The sequence below is a fragment of the Triturus cristatus genome, chromosome 9 (genome assembly GCF_964204655.1).
Source record: "Triturus cristatus chromosome 9, aTriCri1.1, whole genome shotgun sequence".
NCBI classification, from domain to species: domain Eukaryota; kingdom Metazoa; phylum Chordata; class Amphibia; order Caudata; family Salamandridae; genus Triturus; species Triturus cristatus.
In genome coordinates, this window is record NC_140592.1 from 854,781,923 (window position 1) to 854,805,124 (window position 23,202).

The window sequence follows — 23,202 nt, forward strand, 5'->3', positions numbered from 1 at the left end:
TGGCTGCTCAGACTAGTACTAATAGATAGGGCACGTTGTGTGCGGTGTTCATGCCCCAGTGCGGATTTGATTCATTTGGCCTGGGCATGCCCTGGAGTGGAACGATACAGCGCTTGGGCTCTGATGCTGTTGATGAAATTACAGGGTTGGGGATGGAACGTACCTCCCTTGTTGCATTATTGGGATTTGTCCAGATTGTTCCCCCAGAGACAAGGAGGTTAACCTCAATTCTATTTTTAGTGGGCAAAAGCGAGTGGGCCCCCTGTCTCGAATTGAGCAATGTCTTAAAGACGCTGCATATTGCCAGAATCAGCTGGTTGCCTATTGGAGTTAATGCCAATTAGTTCACGGGCCAATGATATCTGGGGGCCCTTTCAGACTTCTCTTCGACTGCGGTAATCGGCTGGGGACGGTTCCCCTGTAGACTGGGTGTGGTTGCATGAGGTCTCCCCTTCACATGAGTGAGTAATGGCCTTTAAAGGGCTGATCTGGAGTGGCAGATTCCAGATTATAGTTTGCTCATTGCTACTAGGCTTCTAAAAGCTCCCTTGGTAAATTCCAGCTGTCATTTCTCAGACATGCGAAAGCCTCCCCCCCCCCCCCTTCCTCTTTCTCTCTAACCTCTCTGTTCCCTCTTTTGTGGTCTCCCTTCTCTTTTTTCTCTGGACTTGTTATTGTATAGAATAGTTTAATACAAATATTATTACCTTGCGTGAAAGCCTAATTGCTTTATATTGTACGGTCCTATTCTAGGATAACTCCCGATAGTGCCTGATCGCCCTATGTATGGTTATTTTAAACTTTCAATAAAACATTTTACAACAAGTTATGTTAATGTATTAAAAAAAAGGTTAATCTTCAATCAATGAGCAAGTCTTTAATGGATAGCAGCCAAAAGGAGCGTCAAGAATGGCCAAAATAAAGGCTGGTGCATCAGTGAGACTTTCGAACCGAGAAACTGCCACAAAATGTATGAGAAACAACAGCTTTGTGCAAGAAATGCATTTCGAGAAATAGCAGTTCCGGCTGCATGAATCCAAGAGCTAAACAGATGATTATTTTAACCTACAGAGCGCTATTTTAAAACTCGAGCGGTAGGAGGTTTCTTTATTAGCTGGGACTAGAACAAATGCCTCATCCACACAACATCTGCCACCTATGAGCTGCATACCCCCCTCCATCATTCAGAAAAAGGGCGCATGCATCATTTCCACTTAGTCGGTGGCCAGCGTGGGAACATCGAGCTTCCTTTTCTACAGCTGTCAAATAATTTAATACACTTTCTAGCTGGTTCTCCTGCTCACTTTGCATAAACAGAAGCAGCTCTTCCAGCGAAGGAGTATTACAACAGTGGAGGGTTTCTTCCGAGCACCTGATCCTGAGAATAAACGTGGCCAATGCATGTCTCAAAGTACACTTCTGGCTTGGACTAAGGTCGCAGTGCTTGGTGTCACTTAAGTGGGAAGTAAAGGATGAAGCCCATAGTTGTGCAAAAGACATTAGCACTGTCGGGATTTGCAGGAAAGGCTATTAAGAAAATGAGACATCTGGATCTGCTGGAAACCTTTTATTTATTTTTGGACTTTTATATAGCACGGACTATGAAGTTGTGTGGCAACTCAGTGGTGGATAAATCACAAACCCTCATCGCATCAATAGCTGAGGAAACGGAGATCATTACAAAAGGTCCCCCTAGCACATTCTGCAGGGGTTCCAGATAGAACTAAGACTGCAATCAAGGGAACTTCAGACAGCAGGTCTTGAAAGGAGAAATGGCTTCAGATTAATTAGAAGCCATTATCTTTGCCTGAGGAACAGGCCTTGCTGATGCTTGCAATAAAGCAGTGGACAAAGAAAGGTAAGGGGTGGCAATCCATTATAGCAGCAAACAGAGGTATAAATACAGTACAAAATCGGTACAAATAATAAACGGCGGTCATAGAAGAAACCAGTAAGGCATGTTCACATACAAATGACAGATGGCTCTTCTCCATTTGTGAAGAATAGCACAAGCTGAAACCAACCGATCAACTAATGCATGCTGCATTAATACAACGGTAATCCACGGATTATGGCTTCAGAGAGTCCCAACTGCTCTTGCGCATACAATGAATGGGCTATGGATGCATAAAATACATTTATAGTCAACAGGGCAAAATGTAAGAGGAGCCCTGTCTGCAGTGAAAACTAGGGGCCAATTATAAACCAATGGAGTGGTATCTGTGGTGGGGATACCAATGGGCCTAATTCAGAGCTCAAAGTGGCTGGACTCATGCCAGATAACTCCACTTCTCCTTCTGCACAAAAATTCCTCTACCTGAAAGCAAAGAGAATTTCTGTGCAGAATAGGGCCTGGAATCACGACCAAACTTGCAAGAAAATATCCAGTAATTCTGGGACCAACTTGTTAATCCAGTCTAAAATACTTGTAATTGCAGGGGTAGGAATCGAGGCTTCAAAAGCAGCCGTGGCCCGTGCAGGTTTGAGCGGTGGGGCCGGGAGGTGTGGGTGAGGTGATTTCAACAGACGACGATGAGTGAAAATTAAATTAATTAATTTTCCTTTGTCATTGTCTGTTGAAATCATCCCCCCACAACCTGGCCCCACTGCTCTTACCTGTACGGGCCGCGGCTGTTCAAAAGGTAATTCATGTACCTGTATTACCCGCATCCTGCCTAGTGCAATTGGTAATCGGGCCCAACAAGATGAGTTGGCAGAGCAACATATTTTGGAGACTTTTTTCCCAGCAATGTGATGTTGAAGAAGAAGATCTGACGAAGCCCCAGGAAAATCAAGCGGGTGGTTCAATGCCTAATGTGATAGGTAAGAAAGGCCATATGTGCTGCTGTGCTGTCATCATGATCAATTGATGTGTCAGGTACTAAAATGCTCACAAACCTTGCATGTTTGATGCAGTATAACAGCCCAACAGGATCAAGTCTGAGAAGTGCAGATGGGCATTATAAGGAAGAAAGACGCTCAAGTGGTTGGACTTTAATGGCCAAAGTGTCTTTCTATCATTTTATTTGATCTAATAGTTGTACGCAGCACAGCGGTAACGGCGGCATTAGTGTTCTTTACATGAGAATAACCATATATATCTGTATTTAACATTTAATCAAGCAAATAAGTGGGGCAGAATGTTAGATTGAATGCAGTTAACGGCCGCCACTCAATCTCCATGCATGGTGGTGTAGATTGTGCAGGTTCAGAAGCACAAGCCTGCCCTGCTGCTGCATCAGGAGATCCTTCTGAGCAGTAGCCTGATCGGTGGACAGATGCTAATGCCCATAAGTTCCAGGTAGTACACTCCCCTAGATCAATCGGGACCCACCTGGATGACTTGGGCCTGGTTGTTACTGATCTTCTTCAGAACTCGGATCAGGAGAGGCAATGGCGGGAAAGTGTACAGGAGTCCCGAGCTTCACTCTAGCCTAAATGCATCTCCTAGAGCGATCTTTCTTGTGAACTCCAAAGTGTAGCAATTTGGGCGCTATGTTCTAAATGGTCATGAAAATATCCAGCTATTTGTGATCAGCAAGGCATCGCTGGCTGAGTTTGTCTGCCCTGGCATTTAATGATCCCGCCATGTGGTTCATGATCAGAGAGATGCCCTGACACTCCAACCAGTTCCAGAGGCGCAGACCCTCTTGGCACAGGGACGCCACTCCGCTCTGCTTGTTGTAATACCACATGGTGTTGTCCATAACAACCTGCATGAGTCTTCTCTTGATAGATGGCAGGAAGGCCTTCAAAGCTAGGCAGATGGCCCGCGGGCTACAACAGATTTATGTGAAGCCAGGTTTTCCCCAGGAATCAACACCTCTGATCTACACCTCTACCAGATCCACCTCCCAAACCCGGCCGTGACGCATCTGTCTGTCACCACCGTCGGCATATTGGTGGGGAAGAGCGAGGGGTATGACGCTGGTCAGGTTGCGGTCAAGCAGCCGCCACAGTAAGTGTTTTGCAGTCTCCTCCAAAACCTCAATGACGTCTGCCCTGTTTCCTTGGTGCTGGGCCCAGTGATGCTTTATCCCACTACAGAGTATGCATATGCCACCTGGCAAAGTGGACTACCAAGATGCTGGAGACCAAAAGGCCAAGAAGCCTCAGTGAGGCTCTCATGGACATCCAGGACCAAGGCTGAAACATTGGGATCATGGTCTGAATATCTTGGACTCATCATGATGCAAGAAAGGACATGAACTGTAACGTGTCCAGAATATCTACTAAAAAAGGAAGCCTCTTCGAAGGAGTCAGGTGTGACTTTGGCTCTTTGAATGAGAGCCTCAACATTGTCAGGAAGTTTGCCGTCATCTGGAGGTGGTCTACAACTGACTGTGACGAGGCTGCCTTCAACAGTTGTCGAGGTAGGGAAAAACTGGTATCCCCCAAATCCAGAGAGGCGGCAACCACAGCCATCACTTTCGTAAACACCTGAGAGGAGTTGGAAAGGCCGAAAGGGAGGACAACAAACAAATAATGTTCCTGACCGATCCTAAACCACGGGTACAGTCTAGGGGACTAAGGAACTGGCGAAGAAAGGACGCATCCTGCAGGACCAAGATAACCATCCAGTTGTCTGGATCCAGAGCAAACAGAACTAGGTCCTGTGAAAGCATTTTAAATTTGTCCTTCCTCAAAATAGGTCGAATGCCTCCATCCTTCTTCGGGATGAGGAAATAGTGGGAATAAAACCTGTCCCTATCTCAGCATCCTCTCAATGACACCTTTGGACAGTGGAAGTCACAGCTCTTGAGGTAAGATGGAAAGATGTCCCTCAGAGAGGTGATGTAATGTGGGCGGAAGCTGTGGTGGTTGGAAGGAAACAGGAGGGTATAGCCTTGCTGGACAACCTAGAGAACACATCTGTTGGATGCGATGGACTGACATCAAGGGAGAAAATACTGAATTCTGTACAATGGCTGTGTGCCCCAAGTGCAAACTAAACTATCTTGAAGGTTGAACGCCGCATGGGAGAGGGATTGGGAAGATCGGTGCCTCTGGTGACCTGCACGTTGTCTGACATTTTTGAGGGAACTGTCTGTCAGGGGAGAGCAGACCCAAGTGCACACCGTATCCTGGCCAAAAAGGTGGAATCCATTCAAAAGCATGTTCATGAGGAATGCTTGAACACCTCCAGAAAAGCCTGTGGTTCTCATCCACGTGTGGTGTTGAAGCATCACATTAATACCAACTGCTCTCCCCAAACAACTGGTAGTGTAAAGGCCAGCCCAAATCCTATATTTGGCAGCATACAGACCATTGAGCCAAGGCGGCTTTGAAATCTTCTGGGACCACAGCAAGATCTTGCTGACCTTGTCCCAGAGGGCATTCGTATAACGACCTAGTAGGCAATTGGCACTGACCAATCTCAAATCCAGGCTGGCAGAAGAGAACATTAGTTTCCCGAATGCTTCAATCCTTTTTGCCTCCTTATCTGGGATGGTCGTGGGGAACTCATTAGGGTTCACTTTGCTTTGGACCAGCAAACTGAAAGGTGTAGGATGCTGCATAAGAAAATAAGGGTGGGCCAGCACCTCTCTGTTCAATGTGGGAAAGAGCAAGGTTGTGAGCACGAGCCTATAATGGTTTCCAGTAGGGCTTCATTGATCATCAGTAAGGGCTGAGAAAAAGATGGCCAAGGCTGAAGAATTTCAATAAGCGCATGTGTTTCAACATCAGCTGAAGGAAGCTGTAAATCCAGGACCTCAGCGGCACGTCTGATAGCTACCGCAAAGGAAGCACATCTGTAGGTGGCTCAAGGGGGAAATCCATCCTGTTATCAAGGAAAATATCCAGACCACAGGCCTCCTGTAATCCCACATATAAATATATAAACTAATCATAATATGGGGGTAAATCATCCCCATCATCATTTCCATGTGACGGCAATCTCTTGCCAGAATCAGAACAGAAAAGCTGTTGTGGTAACAGAGAACAGCTCTGTAGTAGGGAGGGTGTTTTGTCTGAATTCGGTTGCACAGGGATAGAGCGTGCTGGAGAGAAATCAGCACATGACTTCGGCTGGGGTTGAGGCAGATTTGGCTCAGGATCAGACAGCGAAATTGGCAGAAGATCCACCTCTCACGACCTCCCACTCCACCTCTGAATGTCTCCTTTGCTTGCTGATTTCAGGAAGTAACTCAAGACCTAGCTTTTTGACTGAGGCTAACCGCACTCTAGAGTCTGGATACCCCCTGGGGCGATGAGCTGCGCTTAACAAATACTGATTGATTGATTGACCTCCGCCATCTGGACAGCATCAATGATAAAGGGACTTGTGCAGATATTTGAGCCACAATGTACAATTTCACCGCATTCGGTGCGGAACCAGAGTCAGGTTCAAGGGGCTCAGATGACAGATCCACTGTCGGTAACCCAACTGGAAGCTCCAGTGGAACCTTTAGAGACAGAGGGAACCAGAAGAGTTCCAAAAAGACACAGCATGACCTAAATTATGGCCCCTGCCTGCTGCGGCGTCACCAATGGCAATGGCAACTCAGGCGCATAAGGATCATCTGTGGAATCGGCTCCTCAATCGGGAGTCAAATCAAGTGGCACCTTGGCACCCTCTCACCTTCTCTTAGGATAGAGAATGGTGTTGAGTCCTGCCTTGTCTTCTTTTGTTTTCACTTCGACTTACACTTTGGCTTACTGGACTTCCTAGACTGCGAAGAAGATATGTCTCTGGATAGGTCTCGAGAGCGAGGATGGATCCTCAAACTCAACATAGAGCAGGAGCAGGACTTGGGTGGCTTTTTTGATGGTTGGCGATGTAGACCTTTACTTAATGGTCTTGAATTGCCTCTGGGTGCATGAGGGCACATTCCTCACACAACATGGAGTTGCGCCCTGAGCCGAAACACCAGAGGCACACCTGGTGCTAGTCCATCATCGACATTTGTTTATGAAAGTCATGGCATGGTTTGAACCCTGTAGTTTAAGGTGACAAAATCGTTCCGTTGTACACTGAAATTCAGTTTGGAAAAACTTATCAACCAACAAAATAGGGAGCTGAGCTTGTGATTCACGTTCAAAGAAGAGGAAAGAATGGAACTGACTTTATCGCACACGTGGTGCTTATAAATGTCCCCACTCCATCATTTCCAGGGTGTAAAGAAATCAATCCGTAGCCGCATGGCACCACCTGAAGGCGCACAGGAGCAACATATGTGTGCGTGTGTGTGGGCTCTTAAACGTCTAAATGCTTACATCACTGAGTTTGAAGCTACGGTGATGCCAAAAAATCTGATTTTACTAAAGGTAGATACTTTCATTGACCTTCAAGTGTGATACCTTTGTATTTGCTACAGACAACCTTTCACGTAATAAGAAATAAAAGTAATGGTGAGGACACAAATGAACACTACAGCAAGTTTCATTAACAGGGAGAAGGTGTAAAGGGTTTGTGATCATAAATATTTAATTGGGAAAAGAGGAGCCTTCTATACTTTTCAGCAGGCTAGTAGGTTTGAAGATAAATGAATGTCTTCAGGGAAGACTTTGGTGCTTATCATGAATTAGATAAGCAAACACAGCACAGTTTGACAATGCTAATGACATATTATGAAACTATTTGGATAAAGAGGGTTCTAAATAATGAACCACTAGAATTTTAGAGTGATAGTGGTACATAGGGAATGAGCCTTAGGAACGCAAACCTACGGAAAGGAGGGGTCCTAGATATCATGAGCACAGTTCACCACCTTGCCATAAGACTATGGGCTGGAGATAAGTCAAGTGAAGTAAGTTGTGGTAAAACTTCTCCAAATGTATTGTGGTAACAGTATGGGCTTCACATGAAGCCTGAAGAGTGTGTATTCCAGTAGGATTTATGATTATAAGCGTGTTTATGTCCAATCTAACCCAGTGCAGATAGTGAATAGGAATAAACACAGCAAACAACAAGGGCCATTGGGTCAGCGTACTGAAGCCACTAGCTGATTGGAGGTGCAGATCTGCCTAAAATGAAATTCAGTGTTAATGCTCGAGGGTCAATACTTCACTTTGCCATTGGTTTTTTTCTTGCTTTCATTATTCTTTTGTAGGTTTTGTAGTCATCCTTGTATGTGTTTAAACTATGTCTTCAGGTTGCATTAGTTCAAATTCTATGGTACTTATTTTGCACCAATAAGAATCGTGTTTTCCTTTGGTATGCATTATAACTAAAAAGGGTTTGTAAACCTGCCCCATGCACACCTTCTGCTAGGTAGCAGCCATACTGTTCGGTTAAAATTATATCGGATCTTTTTTTTAAAATAAAAATTGGCATTGCCTGCACGTAAGCTGTCATATTTAGTTGGTGGCATGTTTTTCTTTTTTTTCTTTTTTCCTTATATTTTATGGCTCATGCTTGCAATAAAAAAATTTAGCCATGCACTAGCTTTTCAGGGCCAGAACTAACGGCAGGGAGATCTCAAAGTTATGATTTTCTAACCTAGTCCATTGCTAGCCTGGGAGCAAAGTTGCTGACAAAACTTTGATAACTTTCGACTTTTTTTTAGGCTACAAAGTATGTGAGGTTAAAAGGAAACAGATATTTAACAGGATTAGTACTTTTTGCATTCCTAGCAGTACTTACACTTAAACAATTCTTAAACTTCAAAATGTTTTGTAGCATTAATAATTATTTTGATGGGCACAAACCGTTGTCTAAGTAAAATATGCACAACGTTTGCCTGACAACAAACAATATAAATAATGGAAACAAACCTCGTACGTCTCTAACAGCAACTGAAAATGAAACCTAGCAGGCCCCGTGAGGCAGGAGAAGGAGCGTGAAGGCCTGGCCACGGGATTTGGGGATTTCCAAGAAACGAAACCTAACATTACGCGGTCCACTGGAAAATCGACAATCACAATGTGATCCACTAGCAGCGACGTGCGATATGTGTCCGTCATACCTCAGAAATCGTGATATAATGGAGCTAAATTGCACACATTTATTTTATAATATCACTATCGATTATAGTACTCACGAAAAGGTACACATGTTTCTGGACAACTAGAATTGTTTTCGCATTAATTATCAAATCTCTCGCGAACTGGCCACTGCCTTACAAGCTTTATTACATACGACCGGCTGCTGTGAAGTTTGACAATAAAAGCAAGTCTTTGTAGGAAAATATTAAGCCTCAGAAGCAAGCAAAGCAACATATAAATACCTTAATACTTCAGTCATGCAGGTTTCACAGAACCGGTGGCCGCATTCCGTCTGGCGGGGGTTGCACAGCACCAGTTGGCACTTCTCACATTTGTACTTGTCCTCCACCGGCTTCAGGAACTTCTCCTTGTATCCACCTTGTTCGGGGACGAATGTGGTGGCTCCAGGGATGCGTACTGGGTTGGCTTTCTGTTGCAGTGCTTGGGCTGACACAGGGAGTTCTGTCTTTTTCCCAGCATCCATGGTACACGGCTTAGGTTCTGCAGAGGACATAAAAAAACACAAACCCAACGTCAGGTGAATGCAAAACCTGGGATTTAAGTGGGATGCAACAAGTGGGGGGTTTCTAATAGGGCCATGGCCTATATAATTTAGGAGGTGGCTTAAACAGGTGAACCACATTTCTGCAAATTCCCATAATATACCAGCCAACCGGTATTTTGGCTCCTCACTGAGCTTTCTGTTATTGTATTCGAGATATATCTCACAACAACTGACATACACCTAAAACCAGACCGGACCATTGGCTTTGTCAATGGTTATTAGCCGTTTAAAATAAATAACAACAATGATTTTGTTGTAAACAAATTAATGTTGAAAATGTTTCAATTCTGACATTGGTTGAGAACGTGAATTAAACATTACTGAAACTTGTGCACCGGGGCAACGGCCTTCAGAGTGTCTAAATCGCTCCTGTTCTGTTCACTCTATGTTAGACATGCACACCCTTTTTCTCTCCGCATCACCTCCAACTGCAAATCTTGTACCTCATCTCTTTCCTCTTCAGCACCGTCTTTTCACTCTTCTAAGTGCACTTCCTCACATCTCCTTCAATTCACCACCCCCCAACACACAAAGCACCCACTCAACTGTAAGAACTGTATTTTCTTTTACCTTTGCCTTGTCAATATTTTGACAACTGTGCACCTCCTATCTCACAAAGACACATCTGAAATCTCATTAAAATACAAAAGAAGTGACAAATTAATGGAATACACAAAAAGAGAGATTGTGTGGGAAAACCAACCTATGAATATTTTGAAGAACAATGTGCAATCAGAATTACTCATCAAATTTAGAAATAATTAATTCTGGTTTGCTAACAACGGTATCCTTGTGTTAAGTTTCAACCTGCCAGCTCAACTCGTGGACTTGTTAGATTGGCCATGTGGGTGTTGGATAGGTTTAGAACTCTTTCCAGTCACCACTTAAACATGAGATTGGCACAAGGAGACCAACTCCACTAGACACATACCAGGTATCAAAATGCAGGAAACTTCCATGACATATAACCCTCGCACCCAACAAACAAGAGAAACTCGAGACCAGAGAGGTGGTGATCACAGCCCTAGGGACGTGAAAACTGAAGAAAGGGCACACACCCTAAGACTCAAACAGAAGGAATATAAGGATCTGGCTGAAGTCAATCTAAAGGCATGTCACGTACTGAACCAGAGACGCCTCTTATGACGTAGGCAATAAAGCTGGCACACTTCTGGTTTGTTTGGAAAAAAGTGACCAAGCCCGTAGTTGGGTCCCGCAACTTACCACCAAGGGAGGAGAGTCAAGGTTGGACCCAGAGAGAATAGCCAAAGGGTTTGCAGACTATACTCCGTCAAAACACACTGCACACCCTCTGACATCAAGGCCTTCCTAGCCGACATAACACTCCCCCAATTCACGAAGGAGCATAGACAACTCTTTGACACAACATATATTTGAACTAGATAGGTCAAGCACGGAGCTCTCTCAACTCCAGCAAAGTAATGGACCCCAACGGCCTCCCAATCGAGCTTTATAAGCCTCGCCTACAAGCTAGAGCCCCACATACTAAAGATATGGTTGGAAGGAAAATCCATGGGTCTACTCCCAGAAAACCAACGACAAGCCACGATAGTGGTAATTCACAAGGCAGGGAAACCCCCAGATAGGTGTAGCTCTTACCAGCTCATCTCCCTCCTCAATGTGGAGATAAAACTACCAGCCAAACTACTAGCCAATTGCCTTCATCAGGTGATAACCTCCATTGTACATCCAGACGAATCAGGCTTCATGCCAAACAGAGGGACAAGCCTTAATCTCGGTTGCCTCTTTGGGGTTCTGTTTGGATCACGGGACGAGATAGCATTCACATTTGTGATGTCCATGGACGCCTCAATGGCCTTTGACACTCTAGAGTGGAAGTATATGTTTGGTGTCTTAAAAAGGCTGCTGCGCTTTGGGCCCAGGTTCCTGGCCTGGATGGGTTTCTCGTATAGAGACCCCATGGCACAAGTTAAGGTAAATGGGACGCTATCCCATAGATTTACACAATGCAGGGGAACAAGGTAGGGCTGCCCGCTATCCCCACTGATATTCGCCTTGTCCTTTGAGCCCCTGGCGGCCTGGGTCAGGTAAGACCCCCCTAGTGGGAGGTATCAAGGGGTGGGTGGGTGGGGGGGGGGAAGAGGGAGTACTGGGAAGGGCGTATTTACCTTACGCTAATGACATCTTTTGTGACAATTCTTTATGTGGTGGAGTGATGGGGATTCATTATCGCGCATGACTTGATACAGGCACAGAGTATAGATAAAAGCAATAAACAAGGTACACAACAGCACGTTTGTGGAACTATGTGAAGAATGATAAATGTGTCTCTTTTTTCATTCTAGACAAACATGGGGAAATCCCCGATCTATGGTTTGTACATACGTGCATAGTTTCTGAGAAGTGATAATTACACATCCTCACACTATATTGTAGAATGGTAAAATAGCACTGATAATAGGGATCAAAAGAGAAAACGGTCCTGAAGTAAGCCCAGTGACCCGAGAGGCAATAAATAGGGCTGAAACATGTCACTTTCTGATGTTTGGGTCATGATATCCCCTAATACCATTTTATAACTATTTTTAACCCTGCCAAAGGTATCCATAATAAAGAATAGATCAGAGAAATCTGCAGGTAATTTTAATTAGGGATCCCTTCATAGTAAAAGCTTTGCTTACAAGCTGTGTCAAGCCCACCCACTCACACTTGGTGCAGTGGGTGAAGATCCGATGACGAAGCATGTCACAGGTGGTACCTGTGGGTGAGGAATCTTTTATATAATCTACTGGAATCTAGGCTCCCACTATTCACGACCCATATCTGTGATCAAGGGCCCACGTGTGCTGAAACGCGTTATGGCGATGGCGGTGCTGGACTCACAATAAAGAAAACTGCACCATTACCTTGGGTTTGCTTCGTCCGTCCGAACGGACTTTGTTTTTTCAAACATTAGTGACGATTGTATTCATAGAATAGATTATATATTTATATATATATACACACACACACACACACACATATATATATATATATACACATATATATATATATATATATATATACACACACACACATACACACACACACACCAATTATTCACTGTGGTGAAACAACACTTTTTGGCTTCCCAGACTCCTTTGTCCAGAGGAAAGTGCTCATATACGCACTGAAACAAATAGTTAATGATCACGAACATAAATAAATACCTCTGCATTTCTTTCACCGTAATTATATACATGTTACAAATATATAAATAATCTTTTTCATTTTTATTATACTAGATGCATGCTACACTAAGCGAAATATATCTTCTATCTATGTAAACAGAGACATATATATAGTCCTCTGATTATTGCGCTTCAAACGATCACTCCTAAATCAACTTAGCATGAGTATTCACTATCTCTGTTTCCATATTTTCCTTCTTGTTCTCCTGGGAGTGCTCTCCCTTCCCCCTTAAGTGGACTTTCGTATTTTCTTCAGGACTAGGAGACAGAGTGCCCGGGTCCACTAATAGTTGCCACAACATATTCTCCATTTTTTGGCCAGTCAATCGGGATCAACCCATCCACTTTGAATGGACCAATCGGAGCATACATGGACACCGAAGAATCCAAAAATATCTAACTTTTTACCGGTGTTAACCACTTCATGCCCACCCAAGCACATTTGTTAAAGCTAATTTCTCTCAAACTGTAGAACAGATTTAAATTAAATAACAAATAGCATGATTTCTAAGTAATGTTATAGGTTTTCGCCAAATTTAGCATAATTCCGCTCAGTTGTTTTTTTCTTGTTTGTGACAGCAAATTCTTCTATAGGAATTAACATGGGAAATCACACTTTTGTGAATCCTTCTTTTTCTTGGCCCCCCTTGACGGATTGGTGCAAAGCTTTCCTATAAAGGAGCCAAAGTGGATAAACTGTTTTTGGGGAAAGTTTCATGTAGATTCAGCATACTGTGCCAGATATTAAAGAAACAAAAAAGCTGTTCCTATGGATACCTTGACCTAACTGTGTCAGTAACCTCTTCCAAGTCATGTCATTATTACAGTATCTCACACCTCACCCCCCCCCCAAAAAAAATCCCTTTTCTATCTGCTGTATCAGTTTTGGCACCCAAGGGTATACAACATGTAGAGGTGCACTGACACCAAAACTGTAGACTGGTGTGGCCTCCAGTTAATGTCACACCGTGGACCCTCCACCTGTTGATTACGTAGGATGTTCCTCTTTGTGGCCCCCAGCCTACTTCCCCCTAGGCTCTTCTATGAGCACAAAGGTTCCTCATTAAAACCCACCACTTCCATCTGTGGAGGAGGCCTTCCATTCAACATGACAGACTTGTTTGGAACCTGCGCCATCAGTAGCACCACCACACAAGAGGATGAATTCTGTGGTGTGCAGCGTCAGCCATACCATGCCAGCCAAGCAGTCTAGAAGCAGTGTGAAAGTGTGTCTTTTCGACGAAGGGTGTATTCTAGCGTTCCTAAGGTTCCTTCATCTCTTGCCCAGGGCCCCTCTTCTGATATCTCAGATGGATCAGAAGCCTTCAATTTTTGATAACCACTAACAGTCACGAGGAAGCATTCTACACCTGGAACAGCATCCAACTTGCTAAGCCTCTTTCTGACCTCTCCATTCACTATGACCTACGTAATAACTCAAACTCCTTCAGTCACACAGGGTGAGAAGAGCAGGAAAGATGTTTTTAACATAACACCATCATATACAAACATACACACCATTACTATCTACCTCAGAGCAAAATCAAGTACCATCCATGTTGGACCACAACACCATCTGCCTAAAACCTAAAACTCTACAGTGATAGGATAAGTGCCGACTGTCAGCCATATGGCACCGTTCCTTATCACCCCAGCCCCTCCACATTGAGGACCAGAGTAACTTAGGCATAGCATAACTCCCTTGTTGAAGCACAGGTAACTCAATGCTTCTTCCACTTGCAGGGCTCTAAGACAAACACACACTACCCTCTTCAACATGCAGAACCAAGGCAATGATATACAGCTACCATCGTAATAAAAGTACAATCCAAATGGAGAAGTATATAACAAAAGAGACTTATCACCATAAGCAGAAGACACTCCATACCCCCTACAATTGCACAATCAATGTAGCTACAACAACCCATTCCACATGAATGTGTGTGTGTGTGTGTGTGTGTGTGTATGGCTTTATACTTCTTTCTATGAAAACCCATGTATTTCACAGCATGTAAATCTGATTATAGGGAAGGCACCGATAAGAGTATTGCAATATATTTAATATATTTTAATAGAAAAAAGCTTTGTATACTTAGCCACAAGATACAGGTGTATATCAGACCACAAACAGCTTCTATGTGCATATGGGGGTGTGGGTCTGGGGGAGTGGGTCTGGTAGGTGTGTGTGTGTATATATAGATATATATACCCAATACTGAAACTCTACTAAGTGATGTGTGTGTTTGTGTGTGTGTGTATTTGTATGTATACTTGCATATCACATCACTACATATTTAGATTTGTGGGTATGTCTCTATACATCTTTATGATAATTTGAGTAATTTGTTAAATTAAAATATAATTATATTCCCTTCAACCTTTGTCCTATTCCTCCTCTATCAGATTCACCCCAACTCTTTCTGACATACTATGAACTGCCAAACATCCTCTTCAAACGTTCCCCCTTCTTTGTTAGACAATGCACCCCAAAAAACATGCCCACTACACTCAATAACAACTTACAACTTCCCTTTTCTATCCTAACTCAAAACACTAGTAAACACATGAGAACTCAAGAGCACAATCTTACCACAGCTAATCCTCCAGGAAAAAAGAAAGCACATATTAATAATGTACTATCTATTTAACTTTATCTCTAATCTTGGGTTCCGGAGCAGCATGCTCAAAGCTCTTCAACGTATTGTCAGGGGTAGTAAGCACTATATAAATACAATTTACAATTACATACAAGACCAAACCAAACCATCCTCCTTCCACATACAAGGCCATAGTAAATCACATAATCCCCCAAATATGACTAAATACCTTATCACCCAGCAAACTGACATGTTCCACGAAATACAGTACTACATATCCCACTCCACACAGAACTACACTAGCAAACAGCAAAAATCTGTCCACAGTCAATGGCCACTGCTCATGTTAACCAGGGAACACAAGATTGATGAAATGCTAAACAACTTCCCAGTTTCAGGATACACGGCATATTACCAAAACACTCTTGGTTCTCCAACTGCAGATCACTGAAGCTCACCATATACTGTGAAAGTACTTATTACTTTGAATATTCCCTACAGACAGCCACAATAACTTTTTTAAACTGTTAACAATATCCTAGGTTCGTTATGGCTTTTGTTAGCACACTGATTTCCAAACAGAGCGTGTCACTCCACAGACATCATCTCTTAACATGCATGCCACATAACACTGTGTGGCATACGGTAAACACTGATACAGCTTGATCTGCAATCTGTCACTAATAGGCACTGTTTGCTAACACACACACATGCTCAAAAAACATAACAGGCAGGCTGTGAACTTTCACGCACATAAATCATGCAAAGCACAGGCTGGAACAAACCACAGTGAAGTGGTGGCCTTTCAAAAAGCACACCTTCAAGAAACTGTGGGGTCAGGGTCCTCAAATTTGAACAAAACTTGTTGCACAATGTTAAGTTATATAACTCATTGATACAGTATGTATTACGTCTGCTCAGTGGGCTTTAACTTCAATACGCTGCCACCTACTATTTAACCAGTGTTGTCTGAAGGATTTTTTAAACCCTGTGAAAGACATATTGTGTCCCCTGTTCGTAATTGTGTTACCCATTGTCTGCTAATCGAAGCACTCATGATGCCAAACAAACTTTCAGAAACATGATACCCCAAAAAACTGTTGAGATATACCTTCCCATGGCCCACAAACATCATTAAGATGCCACTAGGCAAAGAGAGACTGAACCAGAGGTGGAGTTAGTTTCGATTTGGAAATAGGCAGAGGTGAGCTACATAGAGAGACAGTTTACTTTTCAAGGCAGCCCCTGGGAAGGTGGCAGCCCTGGGCAATTGCCCACTTTGCCCATGCCTTAAAACGTCTCTGTATTTAACGCAACATGCGGACAGCAGCTTACAGGCAAGGCAAGGAGGAACATTCTGAATCAGTTACACAGCTGGCAGGCAGGTTCACAGCAGTCATTTAGCCTTCAAATCACACATCTGACACAGGTTAAACCGTCTATCATACAGTAACCGTGTTACCTACTCAGTCCCCAACAGAGACAGAACATCCTTATTCCTGTTATCTTTAAAAGCGCTGGTTGACAGATGTTGCTGAACAACTGGAGGCTCACAGGAGGATTTCTTCCTTAAAGAAGTGGGAAACTGATGTTTGAACCCGACAGGCAGAACCTCCAGCCGATTACTAGTATCACGGCAAAGACTCCGAAGATCTGAATGTTGTCCAATGATATAAACACTAAAAGTATCTGAACTTTCTTTGAAGGGGTCACTTTTTTTCTTCAGGATATTTACAGGGATTCCTGCTTGTCAACAAGACCAGTTCAGGTTAAAAAAAAGGGTACATTATCTTATTGCAACTACAAGTGACAGGAAAAAGTGCCAGCCCTGATCAGCCCCCTAACCACTAGCCCACCTCCAGTCTGTTAACTATGATCCACGTAACACGACAACAACCTTCACATAACTAGTGGAAGCAAAGCAGGAAAGGACACTACAAGGTATCTCACTGAAACATTGGATTTATTGTACATTTTGACATCTCTTTGCAGTCTCGGTAGTCAGATGTGATTGTTCTAGTTAGTCTCTCATGCTGCTTTGCTAACCCTTATATTTGGGACTGTATCACAGGTGCCATCTTCCTACCCATTCAAGTATTTAAATCAATGTCCATTTCCCTTTTTGCCTTTCTCTCCCTCTTCTCTGTTCATGCCATCTCTAATCTCATCTGTAATTTGTATTGTAATTGCATTTATATAGCGCCTACTACCCCTGACGAGGCATCAAATCGCTTTTTCGGCGAGTAGCACACTACTCCAGAGCCCATAAAGGATTAGTGGTAAATTAGTGTAATAGTGAAATATGAAAGTAATTTGAATGGTGGATATGTTAGTCAGTTATTTAGATTAAGAAGGATGGTGGAGGGATAGATGAGCGAAAAAGGTTTGCATTTATATAGTAATGGTGCTATGATGTTCTTGCGGCTCCCATGTCCTCTATCTATTTATTATGTTGGTTATATCATGGGTAAAAAACGATAAAAAAAAAATATTATCAGCTTTTCACACATCAAAAACGTTTATGACATTCATAAAATGATAAAAATATTCAATCAAAGAGTGGGAAAACAATTTATCAGTACTGTTCATAATCTCAGATATGATTCTGTTTTCCTAAGTGAATTGAGACATATTTCGATCTAATATGATGCAAAGTTTATAAAGAACCATAATGTGCTCAAATGTTTCTAACAATTACTGGCATTAATGGCTGAAAGAATATACCAGACCTTCTTGATCTCCTTCATAGGTATATACCCAGAACTAATCTAAATATAGTTCTTACTTTTCCGGGAGCATCTCAGAGTTACATAACCGGCAATAAGCGTTTCATAATAACTGTGATATACCTCTTGGGGCGCAGTAACGTTAAGCCTGCTGCAAGTGCAAAGTTTGAACTGCTATATATTCTGTGGTCCTGATCATGCTTATCGATTTGAAAATTTATTCTAGGATTTAAATGCTAAATTAGGCCTGGGCGGAATTGCCAGAGTTCCACTACGCGGAACTCCGTGAAGTAATAAACAAAATTTGCCAAGCTACACGAGTGGTTGAGTGAGTTACCTTGTGCCGTTCACACTGATTATTAGCACCAAGTGTTTGGCCCGCACTGTAAAACCAGTGCGAACTACATCACACGCAATGCAAGAGAACGCGGCTTCTTTCTGCCACTCTAGTAGAAGTTCTACTCAAGCAGCAGCTTCCTCAACACGAACAGAAGGTTTCTCAAAAGGAGCGGTAGAGACTATCTGCGGCCGCCCGCGTTGAGAAATCTCGCCTGGGAAGCGGTCTCACGTTGGAATTTCCTCACTCACAACTTATTGCTGGCGAGCAGGGAAAAAACTCAGTTGCGCGGAGTGAAGTTATCTGGAATTCTGTAAGCTCCGCGGAGCGTAGAGTGCGAAAAACTCTGCAAACTACGCGAACGGAGCAGAGTTCACCGCCCAGGCCTAATGCTAATTCCAAACCACACAGTGTGAAAGCTCCCATTGGTATTCATCAACAATCACCCTTATACAAATCGCTAGGATATTGGGCAATGTTCCTTGCAAAAATACATAATCCAAAAATGAATTAGGAAAGTAAATCAACTTAGTGCATGCAAACAGGCATAACAGGTAATAAAAAAAAGAGCCACCCCAGGGTAGCCTCCCCTGAATGCACAGCCAGAGGTGGAGTAATCCAATATAAATCAAGAGTTGAAACGCTAGTCAGTTCTCAATATGAGTTTATTCAATCCTCATGGTTGATTACTCATCAATTCCAGAATTCATCCCATTCTATATCATGACAACACGAAGACTTGGGAAAATAATGCTTGCGCAGACCCAATGCATTTCGGTCAAGCAAAGCCCTTCATCAGGGGAGTTTGCTCCGCTGTGAGTGAGTCAACGAGGTTCCGGCGTCGTAGTCGATGGTCGCGAAAGAAACTTTCACGCTCTTAGATATGATTTTCTGAATCCAGTCAACTATTAATATAATGAGACAGGATTTCTTTGTGAATCCTAGTATAAGGGCTTGGAATGCAGGGCTTTAGATCTGTAAGATACAGCAGACATTAGCCTTGCATTGCATTTCACAAAATGCTGTTTTGGTTAAATAAAAAAAGCAGATAGGCATGAGGTGAATGGAACTGGGAGGACGGAAAGGGGTGCATCCTGCAGGACCTGGACCTCTGTAAGAACCCAAATGCCTGAATCTACATTCATAAAGTGGAAGCTGTCACTCAAGGACCACTTGGCAAATCTAACAGAACCTCCTTTAAGGAGTCAGTATGGTATTAATGGTATATGACTGCAATTATGGTAACAAATCATTGTTGTATGTCATTGCATTTCGTTAGGAGATGGGGATCTTATTACCCTTGCATAGGCATTTGCATATTACGAAGTACCTTTTGAGTACATTGTGACTTAGGCTTCTGTGGTCGAAAGGCATGTAATTTTGCAAATCGCAGGCTTTGCAACAGCAAAACATTTCATATATCTGGCCCTAGAAGCTGTACCAGTGTGACAGCCTAGCTATATTTTACCCTAAGGTTAATCAATTGCAATAGAGTGGGATTCCTTAGGCCCCGGAACACTGAGGTCTCTAGTTGAATACCAATGGGTGAACGGGGAACCAGACAGTTACGCCATAATCTAGGACACTTGAGGCCTCAGAGTGACAGGCTGCACTTAGTGAATCAAGGCGAATAGTCCACAATGTTATCAATACTTTTACCTGAGGCTACCATTAACAATTTATTTTCAAAATGAACCTATCTTACAACTATCCACCTGGGCTCTCTGACTAAGTGGTCTAATGTGTTGGGTATAAAAGCATGAAATCAAGGTATGGTGATACCTTCTGGTCTCCCTACTGGTGATGGTGTGTAATGCACTGCACCGTCTCAGTGTCGAACTGGCCTGTAGGGAAATCAGGGAGTGCCTTAAGGGCTGGACTCACAAGTCAGTGTTTGGGCAGTTTTTTTGGGGTGTTTGTGGGCCTGTTTTACAGTCTGCTGTGCCGGTTTTTACATTTGATTTCCCTGATTTTAAATCAAACATTGCCTGCTGCAAGCTCAAATCCATGCAGTCTTCCATACCTTGCAAAGCACATAGAGGGTGTCCTTTACAAGTTCAAAACTGGCCAGATCTCCAAATATGAGCCACTTTAATACCTATCTAAATCACTAATGGGGGCCATTTTTATTTTATTGCCCGGTACGGTTTTCTGTCCCAATCTGACCATGTGCTGTAGCAACAAAAATGTTACATTTTAAAACCGTGTTTAGAAGTGCAGACAGGTAACTCCAGTACAAAATGTACTTGTGGTACAACTATCCTCCCTATATAAGTATCAAATTATGTTTTACATTTATGTTATTAAGGTTAGTCTTTGTTTCAAGGGGCAGGTAAATAACACGAAAGATGCGAATAAACCGCCTTTAAATCACCAAACATGCAGTTCTGTGTTTTTGTTGAGAGAAAGTACTGATTTGTATTTTGTATTTGAAATAATATCTGGGGAATATGGAGTGCACCTCAATCCGTGCACACCTTCAGGTAAAACCTAATGACAGGCAGAACGTGCATTAAATGATTAACAGGAAGGTCTAAGCGAGTACTCCGTTGTAAACACATACTGTGTCATAAGGTGCCTCCCCAGCAAGCCAAAATTAACAGCCCTGGGCTAGTACATTTTTCTTTAAAATATTGAAAATGGTGCATCAGATAAAAACATTTAGGGCCAGGTTCACAAAGGGCTTCCACACTCATGGTGGAGTCCCCTCAGGCGTGGGGGAGTCTCCACACTCTGTACCGAACCTTTGCATTCTCATTGCAGGGATTACGCCCAGAGGGCGGAGACTCCCACAACTACGGGCCTCCTCCATGAGTGCGGAGGCCCTTTGTGAATCAGGCCCATGAAGAGGTAAGAGCATTACAGGTGATTTACTCTTTTTATCATGTGTCACACAGCACTAGTTATTTCATTTTATGGTGAATACTATTTATTGTATTTATTTAATGATGTGGCGCACAGCCCAAATTCAATTTTCTCTAGGCGCCTGAACAGTGAAATAAATAAAAAAAAAAAAAAACGTGGAAAAAGTAATCTGTGAGGTGTAGAGCAGGACCCGAGCCAGAAAAATTAACCGAAGATAGATAATCAAAGACCACCACTGGTAACAAATTTCACAGTTAAATGATAGAAATGGTTTCAGCAGCAATGTACTTAAATGCAGAGAAATCATTTTATACGCCTTGTTTGCGGTGTTCGAAGGCACTTTGTTCAGAAAATCAGCATTCTTATGTATTGGCAGGCAGATTGATTCTCACAAAGCAGAACTCCCATGTGCTGGTTTGCATTATAATGAAGAAGCATACAGGCAGGCCAACCTCAAGTAGAGGGAGGAGGTAGCTGGATGGGGGCCACAGTCGGTATGTCACACACAGGAGCTGGCAGATAATTTTCTGCCGCACACACTTTTTGAAACCCTGAAGCTGGCACAGTGCCCGTGCCATAGTCAACTGTAGAGGGAGCTGGCAGAGGCTCAGGCAGCTGGCGGGTGACCAGCCACACGGCATTAGCACTGATGGATCCTGCAGGAAGCCACAATCCCACCATTTCACGCAGTGGGCCTTTTGCCCATTCGCTTAATAACTGGTCATATTCCAGAACTGTTGTGGAGCCCAGGCAACCTGACGGTAAGTATTGGGGTAGCGAAGAGCAGGGTAACTGGGTTGCCAGCTCGGTGAAGCAGCTTTGTGCAGTCACCAGCTACTGACATTTTAGTGGCAACACAGTGAGTAAATAATAGGATTATTTGCTTTAGCTGACAAAATTGGCTGTGTACAAGTAAAAAGGGGACACCAGCACACTCCTGCAACAGAAATTTACTGCAATTTCTGCTAAACAAAATCAATAATTTACAAATTCAAGTATTTTTTCAGGCCAGGCCTCACTATCTACCCCAGATAACCGGAGCGCTTCTGATGGGCATGGAGGGGTGGGCCTACCCATGTTAGTATTCTGGGTCCTGGATTTATTTATTTATTTTATTGGGAAAGTTTTATATGGCGCTGGCTAGACCCAGAGGTATCAGAACGCTTTACATGAGGTAGGACATTGTTTCAGAACATTGTTACATAGTTACATCAGTTTCTGGAGCGTCGTATAACATAGAAAGGGAGACAGTATAACATAGTTACATGAGTTACTAAAGCATAGCATACCATAGAAAAAACTGGCAAGGGGGAAAGTACTTCAGGGGACACAGAAAGGTCAGGCTGGAAAAGGGGAGGCAGACAATGAGTCATGGAGGGTGGAGGCGGGGGAGGGAAAAGAAACACAACGGGGCGAGGAAAACAATGTCCGATGTCCGGCTGGGTAGGTGACGGCCGAGGGGTGAACCAGATACGATTTGTTTATGATGATTTGCACAGTTTTAAGGTTTCACTCAGTTAGTGTGCAACATGAGTCTCAACCACGAGGTAAACTGGGTGTGGTGGAGTAAAAATAAAGTAGAAGAGGGAAAACATAAGACTAAAATGGCTCCCTATTCTTAGGGGAGATCTGGTGTTCCTTGCTGAGAAAGGTATCACCCTCTAGACAGGAACTTTGATATGTCTAACAGCAGTTAGTAGTGAAAATATTCATATACAGGTAACAGAAGTACTTTGGACAGTTTACCCAGTAAATCCTCTGGAAATGACCAATCATTCACAGGACTCCCTCAACGCTTGTCTAGGAAATCCAACTGACTTTGCTTCTAAACTGTGGTTTATATTGTTTGCTTATCGTTTTGCAACGTACAGCTACTAAAACTGAGGAAAAAACACTATCTGCGAAACACACAGCAGCAATGTATGATGTTTACAAATGGATACAGAAATAAATGCTCAGAACATGAAATTAT

General features: G+C 43.1%; 1 protein-coding gene across 3 annotated transcripts in view; it reads right to left on the bottom strand.

Moving 5' to 3' along the window:
* Positions 1 to 23,202, bottom strand: part of TRAF3 (TNF receptor associated factor 3) — a 722,485-nt gene that overhangs the window by 214,188 nt on the left and 485,095 nt on the right. For all 3 annotated transcript variants that reach the window (XM_085626329.1, XM_085626331.1, XM_085626330.1), the window contains one exon: positions 9,171 to 9,429. In XM_085626329.1, the coding sequence (XP_085482455.1) occupies positions 9,171 to 9,412 (242 nt within the window). In that variant the 5' untranslated portion in view covers positions 9,413 to 9,429. The remainder of the gene's footprint in view (positions 1 to 9,170; positions 9,430 to 23,202) is intronic.